General features: G+C 39.2%; 1 protein-coding gene across 1 annotated transcript in view; it reads left to right on the top strand.

Moving 5' to 3' along the window:
• Nucleotides 1-20,130, top strand: part of LOC132815224 (cyclic nucleotide-gated cation channel beta-3-like) — a 94,602-nt gene that overhangs the window by 41,487 nt on the left and 32,985 nt on the right. Inside the window, exons 5-7 of the mRNA XM_060824038.1 lie at nucleotides 6,398-6,448; nucleotides 6,557-6,643; nucleotides 17,091-17,155. Of these exons, the coding sequence (XP_060680021.1) occupies nucleotides 6,398-6,448; nucleotides 6,557-6,643; nucleotides 17,091-17,155 (203 nt within the window). The remainder of the gene's footprint in view (nucleotides 1-6,397; nucleotides 6,449-6,556; nucleotides 6,644-17,090; nucleotides 17,156-20,130) is intronic.

Below are 20,130 nucleotides of genomic sequence, written 5' to 3'. Positions count from 1 at the left end.
TGGGCTTTGTCGTTCTGAGTGCTGACCAGCAAAATACAGCTGTCTTTCTTTCCACAGTCGCATGCATCACCTCCTTTATGGCATAAGATCTGAAATACAATTCATGAGAAAGCTGCTAAATGATTACTATGCCTTGTTTCCGCAAAGCATACCTTCCTGGAAAACCCAAGGCATTGTTTAATATATTGTGCAATCATTGTAGACATTGAAAAGATACAAAATTAGCATTAACAACACTGATTCCTGACTGGCCAGTTTTCTGTAAGTAGCAATGAAGGACAAATCCTGGTGTGTATATCACAGACTGGCATTAGAACCTAGTTCCTTACAGTCAAAAGGAATTCATCCATACATTGAATCGGTTTAATTCAGAAAGGGGTCATGGAGTTTGCTGCTGCAATCCCTAAGGCAACACATTGACCAATCAGATTCTCTGTGCTTGGGACGGAATTTTCGCTTCCTTGTTTGGTGTGGCATGAGCAATGATGAGAAGGTTGGGTGAGTACGGAAAGAATTAGAAAGTCAGAATTTCAACATGACAAAAAATGTCCTTTTAAGCCATAAATGGTGATTTCAGAATTCACATCCGGTAAGATGACAGTGAAGTAGGGCTTCTGTTATATCCACTTTTCTTTTCATTCCTTTTCTTTCTTTTTTCTCTTTTCTCATTTTTAAATCTTGTCTATCTCTTTTATTTTACTTACTTTGTCTTGAAGAGCTTAGTTGCAGTGAGGTAATCAGCAATGGTGAGTGAGCCTAGCGTGGACTCGCGTGGGCCCAGCGTGGATCCACAGCAGCAGCAGCAGAGATGAGTTTGGGTTCCCAGGTTCTGCATCAATAAGGCTGTCCTAACAACTACTCAGAGCTGCTGTGACATAGGCATGTTAGGGTAAACAATACGACCTCTGTTGAGCGTTGATTCATGGAGTTAGTGGCAGAAGTGGCCTTAGGCCCAATACAAGAACCGGTGGCATCGACATGGCTGCATTGGTGAGGTAGGCCACAAGCAGACTCATGGCAGAGGTGGAGTTGTGTTTGGGCTAGTTCAGTACCTGGCAGCATTAGTGGCATCTGTATTGGCGAGAACCCATAGTGGCGAAGGCTTCAGTGGAGACAAGATGGCACTGAAGAGTGGCGACCTTGGTTCCAGCGGCAATGGCGGGGCATTAAAGGAGACATGTCCCTGGCCACCAGGCCCATGGCCAATAGCAGAGCACTTAAAATTAATCACTTTTTTATTTTTCTGTGCTTGTCTTCTATGTTTTGGTTTTATTTGTGTTTAAGGTAGCACTGGACAGTGGCGACACTATACAGCACTTTTCACTGTATTTTGTAACAAAATGCATGTGACAATAAATAAATGAAATAAAATCAGAATCTCATTTATTTCAACATATTTTTATCTTGTTAACACCCCAACTTACCTTATTTATGTGACACTTCCAATTCTCTTCTCCTCCCCTATAAACTAGACAATGCAAACTCCCAACTTGCAAATCAGTATTGGTATGTAACAGCTGCAGCTCATCTATTTCTTGTTCTGACCATAATCCAACCGTGTCTTCAATGTAATGTCAGAACATGCTCCTTGGATACCATCCTTCTCAATCCTTTGTCCACACAAGTCAGCATCAGCAAAGCTACCCGCCTCACTTCATCATCATGCCTGCTCTTGGAGTAATTCTCACACCACTTCAGGCCTTTAATACTTTACTTCAGAATTTAGGGATGCATGCTTCAGTCAGGTTGTTTTGGCTGCAGTAACACACACAAATAATGATGCCAGAGGGGGAGAAGCGATGAGGTGACTCCAGTGAGTGAGTAGGAAGCTCAGAGGGAAGAAGAGTTAGTACTTTGGGAGAATGAGGTGCCTAAGACCAATTGAGTGGGATATGATGCAAGTCCTAGTGAGAGCTGTAGTCCATGAGCCTTGGTAAAAAGAATATATATTGGCATAGCTTGAGTGAGTGGCCATCTTTGTGTGTGAAATAGCACTTTGTTGGGCACAGAAGAGTTGTGTTATTTTTCTGCACCACTGGGTGTCTCACTTTCTCCTGGACACAGCATGAACTCATGATGTAAATTGTGTACAGGCTGGCTGTGTCTGGTGGCAAGACCTTTTATGGCAGACTGCTAGACAATGGATGAACCTCCTCTCCACCACCCCACTCACCAGCAACTCTGTGTACCTGTCCACAGAGCAGGATATGAGCTGCCCTTTTTGCACCAATAATGTTCCAGAACTTTAGTGAGGGGAGGCGTTCCTGACTTGCAGCATCTGAAATGTTGTGCAGTTGGCCTCTAAATATGATGCCAGCAGCATTATCACTGGAAGATGTTGGCAGTGGCAAATACTTCTACCTCTCCTGCCATGCAATTGCACAAGAATTTCACCAAAGCATCATTGATGAGGTGAGGAACAGATTTTTGTGAGAAAAATTGTTATGAGCAAATGAGTAAAAAGCTAATAAAAAGAGATCAAACTGATTATGAGCATAAATTGACAAGAAATGTAAAATTTGCTCTGAGCAGACCAGATGCCTTGAATCTCACTGAACAAAACACTTTCAACTGCAAATATGAAATTATTCAATATCTTTTTTAATCAGCTAACTAAGTTTGACAGTTAACAGTTCCAGCTATATCTCCACATGAACCATTGCTGAACCAGTCAGCACCCTCTTCACATACTGTACAAATTGATATTCATATATTTGGCTTCTTGCATCTAAGTCCTAAAGAGATCCAAAGGAAAAGCTTTCACATTGTGTTCCTTGCTAGCAGGGTTTTAGCTCTGAACTACCAAGAACTTTGATGATCATATTATAAAAGCATGCATTCCCCGACGACAAATTAAAGCTAATGGATCTAGTATTACATGTGATTTGATCCTCCAGTACTTTGCAAAGATGGGATTTCCACTTGATCCTTGCATTGCAACTCATTAATTCCCCAACTTAGCTTGTGGAGTACATCAAAGATATTGCAGGGAGCAATGTTTTGCACAACCAACCTGGAGACAGACTATTTTAAATCTAGTAGTGTGTAATGAGATAGGATTAATAGGAGATCTTATAGCTGAGCGTCCTCTTGGGGTTGTAGTCACAGATGATAGGATTTCAAATTCAGTTTGAGAGAGAGCAAGTTTAGTCTCAAAATGGTCCCCTCAACTAAAATAAGGGAAATGAAAGTTATGATAAAAAAAGTTTTCTAAAGCTGAATGGGAAAAATGACTAAGGGGAAGGTGAGTGGATGAGCAGTATCAGACATTAAGCTAATATTTCATAACACTAAGTAAAAATTTACTTCAATTGCAGTGAAGGACTTGATGAGAAAGGTTTAGCACTCATTATTAACAAAGGTAGTTGAGGAGAGTATCAAATCTCAAACTAAGGCTGACAAAGTGACGAAATCTCATATACATCAAAGTACTGTGGGTGCTGGAGATCTGAAACATAAACCAAAATTGCTAGAGAAACTCAGCAAGTCTGGCAGCATCTATCAAGAGAAAGCAAAGCGAATGTTTTGAGTCTGGTTACTCTTCTTCAGAATCCTTCATCAGAGTCAACATCAGCAGTTTCTCCAGCAATTTGAGTTTTTGTGACAAAATCTAATAATAGATCAGCGAGGTCAGAATTGTTTAGGATCCAGCAGAGAATGACTAAAAAGCTAACAAAAAGAGAGAAAGCTGATTATGAACATAAATTTGCAAGAAATAGAAAAACAAGAGCTTCTGTGACTGTAGAACAGAGTGGCTAAAGTGAGTGTGGGACCTTTGGAGGATATGACTGCAGAACTGATAATGAGGAACAAGGAAATAGCTGACAATTTAAATCAATATTTTACGTCGCTTTTCTCAGTGGAGGATATTATAAATATCTCAGGGATTACAGATATGTAAGCTGCTAATGGAAGGAAAGATCTTATACAGTCTAGTGGCATGGTGGCTCAGTGGTTAGCACTGCTGCCTCATTGCTGGGTTCAATTCCTAGCTTGGGTGACTGTCTGTGCGGATGTGTGGAGCTTACACATTGTCCTCATGTCTATGTGGGTTTCCTCTGGGTGCTCCCATTTCCTCCCACGGTTCAAAGATGTGCAGGTTAGGTGGACTGGTCATGGGAAATGCAGGGTTACAGGGATAGTAGAGGGGTGTATCTAGATGGGATGTTCTTCAGATAATGAGAATCCCCAAGAAGGTTGGTATTAACTCAATGGGCTGAATGGTCTGCTTCCACACTGTAGGGAATCCATGAGTCTCCATCATGAGTTCCAGTTATTGCACTAACTGCGTTAGAAAGTGTTTATTCACAATCCAGCCTAAATCTACTACGTAAAACCTTCAATTTGTGGCCCTTAGTCATTGTATTATCAGCTAATGGCAATAGCTTTTCTTTATATTGCTTACCAAAACCTGTCATAATCTCATAGACATCTATCAAATCTCTTTTGCTCCAAGGAGAATAAGCTCAGCTTCTCTAACCTAACTTTGTAACTAAACTCATTCATTGCCTCTGCATTCCCATGTGGAGCCTCACTTCCTTCAAAAAAACTGAAAGAACTGCAGATGCTAGAAATCTGAAACAAAACCAGAAATGGCTAGAAAATCTCAGCAGGTCTAGAAACATCAGTGGAGAGAAATCAGAGTTAACCTTTCAGATCCAATGATCATTCTTCAGAACTTCCCTCAATTGTGGTGATCAGAAATGAATGCAATCGGTTCAAGTATGGCTTCTTCCTCATTGCTATTAGACTTCTGAATGGACCGCTCAAATTTCAAATCTAATGTTGATTTTGTTTTTTTGTGCACCTTCTTTGAGGCCTTAACCTTGTATTCCCCACTTTGTTCAATCACCCTACGATCTTTATGTCCTTGCATGTGATGCTTTCTTGTACTGCAGACAAAATAAACATTTTAACTGTAACCAGGTACATATGACAAATCAATAACCAAATCAAATCAATATTCCAATTGCAGCTTAATCACAATCAGTTCAGCAGCATTTTACTGCATTTCTACTGAACAACTTCATTTAAGAAATCAAAATAATATTCTTTATTATATACATTTAGCTATGGAAATGCCACCAATATTATGAAATTCTTTAATAACTGCTCCCGCAAGTCCTGCCATCTCCAAGTTTTGACCTGTCCCGAACTCCTGAGAAAATAATTGGGATGAATACTAACAAAACCAAATTGTATTTCATAGGAACAGAATAAGGATTTTTACACAAATAAGCTAATTGCAAATTATTACAGTAACTTAGACTGCACTTTCTAAATTCAAACCACTACCGTCGAGAATGTCAAGTGAAACAGACACATGGGAACATGCAAGGTCACCTCCAGGCCACTCACCATCCTGGCTTTGAAATAAATTGCCACTCCTTCAGAATCGCTGAGTCAAAATCCTGGCACTCCCTCCTCAACAGCATTGTTGGTGCCTTGCAGTTCAAGAAGGCAATTCAGTACTACCTTCTCAAGAGCAGTTAGAGATGGCCAATAAATGTTGGCCCAGCCAGCAAATCTCAAGTCTGCTGAGTGAATAATATAAAAAGCATGTCAATCTATCTGTCATATATTTTCAATATTTTCACTTGATGCTATACTAATCCAGTAATTAGTAATGTTCCAAAGAGGAGTCATATCAGACTCATAGGGCTTTCCAATCTCTGTTTATTTTTCAGCTAAAATCGATCCATGATAATTTTACTTCAAAGTAAGCTAATGTCTTTTAATCTTTTCTTTCTTGTGTCTTAAACATCCACAACATAAAATAAAACTTCCATTAACACTTCAGGATGCCTTGCAGTCATCTACTTTCTGACAAAAACTGGTATAAAATCATGGCTCTAGGTAGGAAGACAGATCTAGGTAATTATTATACCCCTTCATAAAAATTAGGCCTAAATTATATGTCACTAGTTTGAAATCCAAACTCTTAAAAAAACAATATTAACATATAAATCACACACCACCCAACACAAATATACATTAAACTTGCACCAAAACATGAATGTGAGGGACTTTGGATGGAAAATCATGGGAAGAAAATTAAATGAGCATTTGTGGCACACCAGGACTTGGAACACTTCAACAATACCAGCCAATTGTATTATTACTCACAATGGGAAACACAAAATCTCAGTGTTATTTTCATTCACATTTAATACTCCAGAAAGTAGAAAATGCTAACTCTTATTTGAACAAAAAATGCAAAGGGTAACAATTTTACCCTGTATCTGGGTAAACCTAATCAATAAAAGTGGAAAGTGTTCTATTTCCAAATGATATCCTTACTCATTCGATGTACAAACCAACAAATAAAAAATCAAAAGTTAAAAAATATTTTAATTGTATGATATTGATCTTTTATTTTACACTTTATCTTGTTTAGAATAATAAAGAAGAAATGAAAAAGAATTACATGCAATCATTGAAATTCAAGGTAAGCACACATTTAGCTATGAATATCCAGCAATTAGCAAATATATTTTTTGACAGTTACGTTTGGTGTTTAAGAGTGTGCTTTCAGATTTAAATTCTGTTTTCTTAGCTTGATCTGGCATCAGTAATTCCATTTGATTTATTCTACTTGGTGTTTGAGTGCAATCCCCTGTTTCGACTGAATCGTTTACTTAAGGTAAGTACACTTTGGTTATTGGCTTCATAGTGGTCAGGGTTCAATTTAACTCATGCTGTAAATCTCATCCTTTCTCTATTTTATGAGTCTGTAGAATGTGTATGAATTACAAGGTTTGGTAAGATCTACAAATCATATTCGTGACGGGTAAAGTTTAACTACCTATTGACTAAATTGGAATACACAATCTTAGATCATTGGGCAGGCAAGTGAAAATATTGGTTTACACATGGGAGTGATATGATGTAACCATTTATTTCAATTAATGTATTCATATAAAATCTCCATTCTGATCCATTAAATTACAATTTTCATAATATACAAAAATATACATAATATACTCATATTTTATAGGTATATATCACCAAGACAAATATAAGCTCCTAAGGCTCCTCTTTTTATTGTTTTCTCAACATGTCAAACCTATTACGAACCTATTTATAAAAGGGAAATCATGCTTGACAAAACTACTGGAATCCTTTCTGGATGTGACTCATAGAATTGATGAGTGGGAGCCAGATGATGTAGTTTATTTGGACTTTCAGAAATCTTTCAAAAGCATGGAAATAATAGCATGTAAAATTAAAGCAAATGAAACAGGGGATAATATATTAAGATGGACCGAGAATTGTCTGGCAGACAGGAAACAAAGAGGAAGAGTCAACAGGTCTTTCTTTGGATGGTAGGCAGTAAAAGTGAGGTACCGCAGAGATCATTGCTGGGGCTCCAGCTGTTCACAATATATATTTTAATGACTCTGACGTGGGAAATGTACTACAATGTCTTCAAATTTGCAGGTGAAACAAAGATGGGTGGAGGGGTGAGTTGTGCAGAGGATGCAGAGTTGCTTCATTGTGATTTAGACAAACTGAGTGAATGGGAAAATGCATGGCAGATGCAGTATAATATGGATAACTGAGGAGTAAATACAGAAAGGCAGATTATTATCTGAATGGCTATAATTTGAGAGAGGGGAACATACAACAAAACCTTGGTGTCTTTGTACATTAGTCATTGAAGGTAAACATGTAAGTAAAGCAAGTGGTTAAGAAGGCCAATCATAGCAAAATAATTTGAGGACAAGAGTAGGGATGCCTTGCTGCAATTATAAAAGAACATAGTGAGGCCACACATGTAATATTGTGTACAGTTTAGGTTTCCTTATCTGAGGAAGGATGTTCTTGCTATGGAGGGAATGCAGCAGTAGTTTACCAGACTGTTCTGGAATGGTAGGACTGATGTAAGAGGAGAGATTGAATTAGTTAGGATTTTATTCGCTGGCGTTCATAAAAATGAGGAGTAGCTCATAAAAATGCATAAAATTCTAACAGGACTAGACAAGGTAGGTGCAGGAAGAATGTTCCAATGACTGGGAAGTCCAGAACTGGGGGTCACAGTCTCAAGATATGGGGTTGACCACTTAAGACTAAGTTGAGGAGAATTTTTTTTCACCCAGAGAGTGATGAGTCTGGTGAATTTCCTATTTCAGAAAGCAGTCAAGGCCAAAATATTGAATGATTTGAAGATGTTAGATCGAGCACTTCAGGCTAAAGGGATCAAAGGATAAGATGGAAAAGCAGACACAATCTAGTGAATTGATTGCTCAGCCATGATCATAATGAATGGTAGAGCAAGCTTGAAGGGCTGAATGGCCTATTACTGCTCCTGTTTTCTAGGTTTCGATGTTTATATTAATTGGAAGTAAAGTGATAGATCTTTTTTGCTGTCCTTTTTCCTTGTGTCATACTGTGGTGGGGCTGCAAGCTATGTACATATCAGCATACATTCAATCACTACTGTACTAAAATTGGCTGAAAGGGATTATCTGCATCAAATTTTCCTTTGGTTTGTGAAGTGTTTGAACTCATTGATAAAGTTGGCAGTGAAGGAATGCTAAAACTAGCCAATGATTTGAACTCACAGGAAGAGAAGTTTAACTACATTTGTCCAAATCTCAGTCATAAAATCATTATTGGAGCCTCCAGATTTGTTGGCAAACTGTGAATTAATGTTATGAGAAAAACTGACAGCTCACCAATTTTAATCACATGAGCCACAGGTCCCAATTTTGCACATGCCTCTGCCAACACCATTGAACACATTTTGCACTGTTGGCGCTGGCTGAATTTTTCCCCATAATGTCAAGTCAATCAAAAGTTCTGTATTCAGGTTGATTGGAAATTATAAATCAATTTTAATTATCTAATGCATTGAACATTATTGCACCAATACAACATACCCACTAACAATACTCATTGCTTGACATTGGCAAATAGGGTCATGATTTAGTCATCTTCCTTTGACAACAAAGCACAGTTCAGTTCTGTGGAACATTTTGAATAGCTGGAAGCAAAATAAAAGTAGTCTTGTCCCTTGCTGAGCACTCTAGAATCACAAGAACCATAACTAATATCTTCAATGCATCCTGCAATAGGAAGCAAAACATAAATATTATAGAGATTTAAATTGGAGCCCCAGAGAGGCAGAATGGAACTGTGGGTATTAAATATTTAAAACTATAAAATCTTATCTTTGCCCAATCTTTAACTAAGCTACTTCTGGTTTGACCCTAGTTGAGTTGATGTTGAGTTGAGTCGATGATAACTAACTTGATCTTAGGAAGCAGGCATGTCATTAAAATATAATAATGAATTTGCATCCTTTCACCTTAAACTTTGTACCGCACACGGTCTGGGTGGCATGGGGCACAATTGTTAGCACAACTGCCTCACAGCACCCGGGACCCAGATTTACTTTCAACTTCAGACGACGGTCTGTGTGGGGTTTACACGTTCTCCCTGCATCTGTGTGGATTTCCTCTGGGTGCTCCAGTTTCGTCCCACAGTCCAAAGATGTGGAAGTTAGATGGATTGGCCATGCTAAATTACCCATAGCATCCTGGGATGTGTAGGGTAGGTGGAATAGCTAATGAATATGCAGGGTTATAAGGATATGGTTGACAGAGGGGTGAGTGGTTCTGGGTGGGTTGCTTTTTGGAGGGTCAGTGTGTACTTAACGGGCCAAATGGCCTGCTTGCACACTTGGGGATTCTATGATTCTGTTTAAGATGGATATGAGGAGAAATTCCTTCTCAGGTAGCATTAGTCTGGCAAGTCACTTCCTCAGAAGGAAAGGCCAAATATATATTGAATATATTAATTGCGTTTGAAAGATTTTGAATCAACATGGAAGGCAAGCTTTCCCAAATAGAAAATGATGGTACTGTTTGATTCATTTTGATGGTACTCCAAATGTATCAGTAATTCATTTGAAAACATGTTGCATAATTTGGAACCACTCTTGATCACAGATATTCATGATCCAGGATTAAAGCATTCAAAAGTAATCCCAGCTTGTTAGGGCTGTGGGAGCAATCATAAGCATTTTTAACTCACCCATCCCATTCCAATTGGCTTGCTATCTTTCCTTCTGGTGCTTCTGTGCCCACTCCACCAGACTGACCTCTCTGCCATTCCACCAGGTTGACCAATTCTGTGGAAAAACAAGGAATATTTTCCCAACGGAGCAGGGATGTCATAGGTTCTAATGGCACAGTGCAGAAGTATCCTGACAAAATAAAAGGATGGTACTGACAAACCTGGAGGACCTTGGTTATGCAGAAGCATACCAGTTAAGATAAAGATGTTGGGAAACTTGAAAGGGTTCAGAAAAGATTTACAAGGATGTTGCCAGGGTTGGAGGATTTGAGCTACAGGGAGACGCTGAACAGACTGGGGCTGTTTTCCCTGGAGTGTCGGAGGCTGAGGGGTGACCTTATAGAGGTTTACAAAATTATGAGGGGCATGGATAGGATAAATAGACAAAGTCTTTTCCCTGGGGTCGGGGAGTCCAGAACTAGAGGGCATAGGTTTAGGGTGAGAAGGGAAAGATATAAAAGAGACTTAGGGGGCAACGATTTCACGCAGAGGGTGGTACGTGTATGGAATGAGCTGCTAAAGGATGTGGTGGAGGCTGGTACAATTGCAACATTTTAAGAGGTATTTGGATGGGTATATGAATAGGAAGGGTTTGGAAGGATATGGGCCGGGCACTGGCAGGTGGGACGAGATTGGGTTGGGATATCTGGTCAGCATGGACGGGTTGGACCGAAGGGTCTGTTTCCATGCTGTACATCTCTAAGACTCTATGACTCTATAAAATGCAGCTTATTGGCAATTTCAGGAAAAGTAATACTTTAGGAAGCTCAAATACTTATGAAATGTACAGAGGTGAACTGAGAGATTGAAATTAGGAAATCAAAGACAAGATATGAAATTGTATTGTCAGGTAAAATTGAGGAAAATCCAAATGTATTAAGAGTAAGAGAATGACTTGGGACAGGGCAGTAAAATTATACCTGTAACTATATCATAAAAAATTAAAACTCGCAACTCACCAAGGGTACTCACAGAACAACTTCGAAACCAACATTGTCCACCATATGGAAAGATTATGGTAGCAAATACCACTGTTATCTTCCCCTCCAAGATCCTGACTTGGAAATATAGCACTGTAACTTCAGTGTTGATGGGTCACAAATATGGAATTCACTTCCTCATTGCTCCTATCTACTTTGCTACATTGAGTCCTTATAGGGCAGAAGCAGACCATTTGGCCCATAGAGTCCGTGCTAACCATCCAAAGGGCAGCCCACTCAGATTAACCCCCCTACCTTATCCCTATAACCCTGCATTTCCCATGGCCAATCCACCTGTTGGAGGAAACCAGAGCACCTGAGACTAGAATTGAACCCAGATCCCTGGCACTGTGAAGCAGAAGTGCTAACCACTGAGTCACTGTGCCTCATATCTTACGGACCTGACCATCAGTGTTTTGGGATTATAGGGACAACATAACTCAGGATGACAATGATAGATGCATTGACCCACCACTTTAGCTCATCATCTGCAGTGATAAGGGGCTAAACAGACTTGATTGAGTAATGATAAAAAGATGGAAAAAGAAGGAAAAATAAAAGACTGAACTATGAACATTTATTATGTAATTTAAAAAATGGAAAAGAAAACAATGAGCCTCATACCCTCCTGCATTTCAGGGACCCCTCGATCATAGGCTGGTCTAGAGGCTTAGGTTTGTTCCTGGAACCATTCGCGATTCCAAGATGAAGTTCAACAACTTAGAATGAAACTCTCTCTCTCTCTTATAGTGTTCCAAACATCCAGCCCAGAGGAAAAACAGATACAGAAGACAAAATTATTTGCTAGTACTGAAAACAAGTTTTGATTGTGCTGCCTGTGGCAAGTTCATTAAGGTCATGCAGCTTGTTGAGTGTCATCAACAATTTCAGCCCTTCAGCCCATCCAATGCAATCTATTTTCTCATGCAGCTGTCAAATAGGATCACTAACTTTTAGCCATTTGGCCCATCCTACACAGTGGGCAGTAATGATATTGTAAGGCAAGTGTTTTCCAATGTGAATGGAGGTTGGGGTCAGTCGCTGTGCCAACATGAATACGAGGAATCTAGCAAGCTGCAGCTGCAAGGTAACTACTCAGACATTCAACTGGCACCTTTTAATTTTTCACTGGTACCTGGGCAAATCACAAACTGCATAGAAATAGGCAAAATTAGCTAGTAGTGAGATGCTAATGAATGCAACCGGGGTCTTCATTCATTTACTAGTGAGGTTCTGATCTAGTTATTGATACTTTAAGGAGAAATTCTCCCAAATTTCTCACTATTTCCCTGCCACTCGAGGACTGGGAAAATACTATTAGTCAAAACAGAATACACCCTGCTCTAGAAAACAGTCTACTTTATAGCTCCATGATGCTATGATACAGAGATTCATAGAATCATAACATTATCAAATAATAAAGTCATAGTAGCTTAAAAGAAAAATATTCAGCTCACAGACTCCAGGCTGGCTCTCTGTAAAGCAATCTAATCAATCCCATTCCCCAGCTATAGCCTCTTTATCCTGTAAGGTTATCTTCCTCAAGTTCTGATCTGATTTACTTTAAGACCATATCCCCCGATGCTCTTGCAAAGTTGACACTGCGTATGCAGCAGGTTCCGCACATACACACTTAGTGAAACACCCTGACAGTAAAAATAAAATGGCTGCACCAAAATAAGCATCGCCAATATAAGCAAATGAGATTGACTAACATTACTAGCTCTATTGACAGAGGTACTCCACAGGCCTGCTTTTCATATATAAATTGTGAGAGCATTTTGGGGATATCAGCAGACATGCTCTCATTTTAAAATCACTCATTGCTGCTGTTCCATTACCCTCATAGGAAGTGAGCACCACATATTGGCGCTAGTTATTTTTAAAAAGTTTGTATTTACATCCCCTTGATATCTATTGTATGAGACCTTAAATCTGTGTCCCCTGGTCCTTGTACTTTCAATAATACTACTATATCTAAACCTGTCACAATGTTGTAAACCTTTATCAAATCCTCCTCAACATTTGCTCCAAGGAGAATAAATTCTCTAACCTTACTTTGCAACCAAAATCACCTATCCCTGAAAACACTTTGGAATTGCCTTTGTATCCTCACAATGAACCTCACTTCCTTCCTGGAGTGAGGTGACCAGAAAAGAATGCAATATTCTACTTATGGCTACAGCACAGCTTTATATCAGTTCAGCATAACTTTCCTAGATTTCTACTGAATAGCTCTATTTATAAATAGAGGTCCCACATGCTTGAATAGTTTACTTACCTACTGCAGATATGATGGGCTGAATGGCCTTTTTCTGTGGTCCTAGGTGAAAACTAAATAGCCAACAATATAAGTGACAATGTAAAGGCAGTAACCTTGGAAGAATCTCAGGACTGCATCTTTCCAGCCCTGTGTCTCTTCCACCTTTCCCGAAGTACATGTTCATGTCATTTCAGGAAAACTAAGCTATACTTCCATAGTCAAGAAAACAATAAGACAAGGGTGTACTCAATGAATGGAGGACGCTAGAAATGTAGAGGAATAGAAGGATTTTAGGGTATTTGTCCACATATCCCTGAAGGTGACAGGACGGGTTAATAGGGTAATTGAGAAGGCATATTAAGAAGCCAGATACACTTGTCTTTGTCAGTCTTGGCATAGATTAAATCAGGGAGTCATTGAGTCATACAATTTTACAGGATGGAAATAGGTCATTCGGTGCAACTCATCTATGCTGACTAGATATCCTAAACTGATCTTGTCCCATTTACCAGCATTTAGCCCATATCCCTCTCAACTCTGCCTCTTCATATACCCAAGCAGATGCCTTTTAAATGTTGTATTTGTACCAATCTCCACCACTTCCTCTGGCAGCTCATTCCATAAACGCACCACCCTCTGCGTGAAAAGGTTGTCCCTTAGGTCTCTTTTACATCATTTCCCTCTTAAATATATGCCCTCTACTTTTGGAATTCTCTGGGAAAAAGACCTTGGCTATTCATCCTATCACGAGTTTATAAACCTCTATAAGGTCACCCCTAAGCTTCTGACATTCCAGGGAAAATAGTCCCAGCCTATTCACCCTCTCCCTATAGTTCAAATTCTCCAATCCCAACAATGTCCTTGTAAATCGTTTCTGAAGCCTTTCAAGTTGAACAACATCATTCATATAGCAGGGAGACAAGAACTGAACACAGTATTGTAAAAATGGCCTAACCAAACTCTGTACTCAATGCGGAGACCAATAAAGGGAAGCATGCAAATACCTTCTTCACCAGCCTATCTACTTACAACTCCACTTTCAAGGAACTATGCATCTGCACCTCTATGTCTCTATGTTCAGCAATACTCTCCAGGGCCCAACTATTAACTATATAAGTCCTGTCCTGATTTGCCTTACCAAAATGCAACACCTCACATTTATCTAAAAGAAACTCCACTTGCCACCCCTCAGCCCATTGGCCCATGCTCAATACAAGGCAACATCTTTGTGAATATATTCTGGACCCCATGTCATGTAAACACATCAATCCCATAATGAGGCAACAGAACTGCACACGATACTCCTGCTGCAGATTAAGATCCCATTGTACTCTGAGATAACCTGCTGCACTGTCCACTACTCCACCAATTTTGGTGTCATCTGCAAACTTGCGAACCATGCTTCCCATATGCACATCCAAATCATTCATATAAATGACAAAAAGCAGTGGGCCCAGCACCAATCTTGTGGCACACCACTGGTCACAGACCTCCAGTCCAACAAACAACCATCTACCACCATCCTCTGCATGCTATCTTCAAGCCAATTTTAGAGCCGAACAAAACTTTGATACATCTGCAGCAGGAGTATTGTGTGCAGTTCTGTCGCCTCACTATGGGATTGATGTGTTTACGTGACATGGGGTGCAGAAGAGATTCACAAAGATGTTGCCTTGGATTGAGCATGTTAACAATGAAGAGAAACTGAATAGGTTCCATTTTTGTTTGAAGCAGAAAAGGCTGACTGGGGATCTACTTGGAGTCATTGCCCATATGTTACAGTTTGATGTATAAATATAGACAATGAATAATGATAATTGATCTGTCCACTGTAAACGAGGGCCTGTCTTCATCTAAAACCCACTTGTGCACACCATTCAGCAAAATTAATTTTCATCATTAGGAATATTTATTCTTCCTAATTTTCTTCACCCCAGGCCAACATTCTTCAGCCAAAATATCATTTACATGGAAGTAATGAATAGTGTTCAAAATGAATTCAAACTGAAAAGGCCTGGTGCATATTTGACTGATGCACCACAGTCATAAAGCCTAACTTTTGTCTGAGATGTTCAGGACTTGTTTTCTTGGTGCAATTATTAACCAGTAAAGCAATAATTGGACTATGCAGCAGTCACAAATTTATTGTGATATTCACGAGACTTGGGTTACTGTCAATTAGTTGCAAATGGACAGTCCATTCTTTCAGTTGGGTAACCAGAAATCACTGAATTGCAAACCAGACAACAATGGTTAATTCGTCCATTTTATACTCCCAGCAAGTATAGGGACTGCAAATCAAGAATTGGGTGTGGAGTTCAGCACATTTGGTTTTCCAGGAATTAATTTTAATCTACTCCCATTAAGAGAGAGTGTAAACCAGCTGGGTAGAGTCATTCAAGTTACCTTCAGATATCCTTGTATTTTGTACAACAGTGATTTACTTCATCCATCCTTTTGTGTCTCAGGATGAAGTGATTTCAATTTTTAATTGCTAATGTTTCCAAGTAATTTTCTTGTTAACAGCAAATAAAATATTGCATGGTGCAATTCATCTATAAGCTATTTTAAACACATTTCCGGGCATTTGGACTTCATTCTGTGCACAAAACTTTGATAAATTAAGAACTTTTTTTTAAATGTGTCACTGTAAAATTCACAAATGCTTACACTTAATGCCAACTCAATGTGCAAGCTCTTCCTAGACCATGTGTAGTTTTGGATATGGCAAAGGGTGATATAAACTTAAGCAATAGTACTCATTCCTTTTGCTGCTGATTTCAGTTGTTAAACTCTTTTTCATGGTGAGATCAATTAGCCATCTGGAATGAGCAGTCTTCACAACCTTTAAAGAGAAGTGGCAGGGGATAGAATATTTTATCTCCCCTTTCTGTGATGATTGTAATGAGGTCAGTCAGGGGGACCTAATAGAATATGAGTTATCTGATTGGGGCTCTTAATCTGGTCCAATTAGGGACCCCTGGCTGAAAGACAAGAACAGGAGTGTCACTCTGTTCATTCTGTTCATCCTGTTCACTCTGAGAGCTGTGATTTGGAGATGTTGGTGTTGGACTGGGGTGTACAACCACCTGATGAAGGAGCAGTGCTCTGTAAGCTAGTGCTTCCAAATAAACTTGGTGGACTATAACCTGGTGTTTTGTGATTGTTTTCTGACAGCTGCTGTGGGGAAGCTGGGTCAGTGTCAAGGACTGCCCACATGTAAATAAAGGGTCACTCGGTTTTTGGGATATCGATCTCTGTGGAGTTAGTTCACCTTCCAACTCCATTTTAATTTAGCCCCCTCCTTTTTTCCCTACCTCTCCCTCACATTGTATGGTCCCCATTGTCCTTAATAGGCTTTGCATGTAAATTAATCCATTAGAAAACACAGTGGTGCTTAATAGATGAACAAATACCATATGTGATGGAAAAAGCTATTCAGTTATGTGTAAGAGCACTTCTAGATATAAAAGTAAACAGCCTTCACTCAACCAAGGGTTTATCCACTCTCATATGGTGTTTTTTTTTCAGTATAACTAATTTAATGCATAACAATAATGATTGCACATCAACAGTATCTAATTAAATTTGGAGTACTTGGAATCTCTTGGAGACATAATAAGGTGCATTAAAATATCAATATTGTAGATAAATAACAACACCAACAATGAAACTTCTACATAGCTAAACACTGCAGCTACCAGAAAATGTTTGAATAGAAATAATCAATAGCATTGTTCTGATTTCTTCACTTTTTATTGGTCCAGTATTTAGCATTCTTCGAATTTAATTATCGATTGGAGACGATAATGGAAAAAGCCTATATATACAGGTAAGCAACCATCTAAATGACAAATAAATATACATTTTTTGTGAAAGTCTTTGGTAATAAAATGCCATGTTTATTGAATCAATATTAAAAAATGCAGTAGATTTTGGCACGAAAGACGTAATTGAAATTTGCCTCTCTTTTAAATCAAAATAAATTGTGTTAATATATTTTTGCAGTGAAACTAGCAGTTTGCATTGGAGTATAATTTACTAGGTATATCTCATACTCTAAGATTATGTCTCCTCCTTGGTTTTCACTAGCAGTGGAATCATTTTACCCACTCTTGCTAAGCTTTACATGATGTCATTTTCCAGAAACTTTCAGGGCAATAGTTCTGCCCATATCCTCTGGAATATGTCCAACCAGAGTTAGCAATCCCTATTACTTTAATACCAAGTTCATCATGGTTCAATATGCTGCTGCCATAGTGTGATATATACTTCTGTGTATCCCAGGCATTGGGTGTCTACCCATATAGGTTGTACCTCGCTAATCTGGCGCTCTCTGTTCTGGCAATCTTGGTGCTCTGGCACCTCCAATCCGGTATTCTGAAGAACCCTCTGTGTCTCCAGTTTCTGACATCCTGAAATGTTTCAGATTTTCTAAAGAAGACACATTTTACAGGCAGCACTGAAAATTTCAAGGTATTTAACTGCTGTAAAGGTGATTTGATGGACAGAAAACAAAGTTCCCCTCATTTAAATGTCATCATTCCCAGCATTGAAGAACGTAAGAACTAAGAGTGGGAGTAGGCAATTCAGCTCCTCCAAGCCTGCTTTGTCATTTATTACAATCATGGCTGATCTCATCTTGGTCTCAATACCATTTTTTCTGCCCACTCGCTTCAAACTTCCAACCTATTACTAATTAAAAACATATGTCCTCCTTAAATTTAGTCAATGTACCAACATTCATCACCCTCTGAGTTGTGAATTCCACAGATTTATAACCTTTTGAGAGAAGAAATTCACTCTCATCTCTGTTTTAAATCTTCCACCTTGAGTCTAAAACTATGACATCTTGTTAGAAAGTGCTTCACATGAGAAAACACCCTGTCTACGGCTACATTGACAATCCCATTTAGTATCTTGTATAACTCAACTGGATCTTCTCTCATTCTTGTAAACTTTGCAAATAACGGCCAAAACTGCTCAACCTCTCCTCAGGACAAGCCTTTCATCTCTGGACTTAATCTGGTGAACATTCTCTGAACTGCCTCCAATGCAGTTACATCAAGTGAGGGGTCCAAAACTGTACACCACACTCCAGATTGAAGGGCTGAAAAGGGACTTCAAAACACAGAAAGGTGATAGATCCCAGAAATCACACTTTAAAGAGCAGGCAGCAAATAAATATTTCCAGCAGTTAATACCTGTCACACTTCTTGGCTTTTCACCATTGAAGAGTTTGAAACAGCATTAAAGAGACTAGCAAAGCATAGACATAGCCTGATCAACACAGCAATAGAATCATTGACAAAGTTAGATCGAGACTCATCGGTATCGGCACTGTGTGAGGCTTATAATGTCAGATTAGCCATACTGCATGAATTAAAGACCCAAAAGGATCAAATCATTTATTTTTTTGACAAAGTGGAAGTGAGAAAGTTACAGCAGTTCATAAGACATTAAAGGAAGGAGAGTTTAATAATTTAAATAATTAACTCATGCATTGGCTCAGGATTTGTCAAAATCATGGAATGAGCACTTCTGGTGAGATGTTAACTGCCCAAACAAAAATATTCATTTAGGTAATGGGGGTGGCACGGTGGCTCAGTGGTTAGCACTGCTGCTTCACAGCACCAGGGATCCAGGTTCGATTCCAGCCTCAAGCAACTGGCTGCGTGGAGCTTGCACACTCTCCCTGTGTCTGTGTGGGTTTCCTCTGGGTGCTCCGGTTTCCTCCCACAGTCCAAACATGTGCAGATCAGATGAATTGGCCATGCTAAATTGCCCATAGTGTTAGGTGCATTAGTCAGAGGGAGATGGGTCTGGGTGGGTTACTGTTCGGAGGGTTGGTGTGGACTTGTTGGGCCAAAGTGCATGTTTCCACACTGTAGGGAATCTAATCAATCTAATCTAATAAATTGCCCTTCTTTAAGCATTAAATGGTAGATCAGAACAATGTAAAGGCTTCCCTAATAGTAAATTATAGATCAGAGTGATCTCTCCTGTTCTTTATCAACATTAGAGCCAGATGATATTATCCATTGCTAATATTGAGTATTACATTACCATTCTCTTCAATATTGTGTGGAATGTTAAGTGACAAACCTGGCATTACAGGATGATGAATTCCAGTACCTAGGGAATCATAACATTTATCCCTAAAAGGTTGTCAAAGATTTATTGAGACATTATGATACAATTATGAAGGTAAAGCAAAATAGAAAATTATAACAATATGCAAATCATTAAATAAATATTGAAAAAGCAGGTTCATAGTGTAACCAAATGGCATTTGAAACTGACAAGTAAGAAAGCTGTTTATGATGCTCTTATAAGCATGAGGTTTTCTCTAGTCATCAGAACGTCATGGTCGGACATGATTATTGTTTTGTAATCCATTTCCTAATCAAAGGCAGCCAATAGAAAGATAGTTTGGATGTCAGGCTGGTGACTCAAGGAGCGTGAAGGATGTTTGGATGGAAATATTGTGGAGTCATCAGTGGAGGAGGAGTTTCTGGGGAGCTCAAAGGCCAATTAGAAGATGCAAGTTGACAGGAGGGAGGAGGGAGGATATCTAGGAAAGTGATCATGGGGTGGGGTGTACCAGCCAAAAGTCAAGGGCCCTAGAGCATATTGGAGAAGACTAGTTTACAGAGTAAAAAGATTGATTGCAGAGTGTGGTCCAATAGATGGTGCAGTTAAAACGTTCCTGCTCCTTCTGGTACACAAGCAATGAGAAAAGCTATCCTCATGTCCCTTTTCGTGCTGACCAGTTCTACAGCTGAACCAGAGATCCTGAGTGAGGTT

Source organism: Hemiscyllium ocellatum, chromosome 4, assembly GCF_020745735.1.
Source record: "Hemiscyllium ocellatum isolate sHemOce1 chromosome 4, sHemOce1.pat.X.cur, whole genome shotgun sequence".
NCBI lineage: Eukaryota > Metazoa > Chordata > Chondrichthyes > Orectolobiformes > Hemiscylliidae > Hemiscyllium > Hemiscyllium ocellatum.
This window is presented reverse-complemented; position numbering and strand designations above follow the sequence as displayed.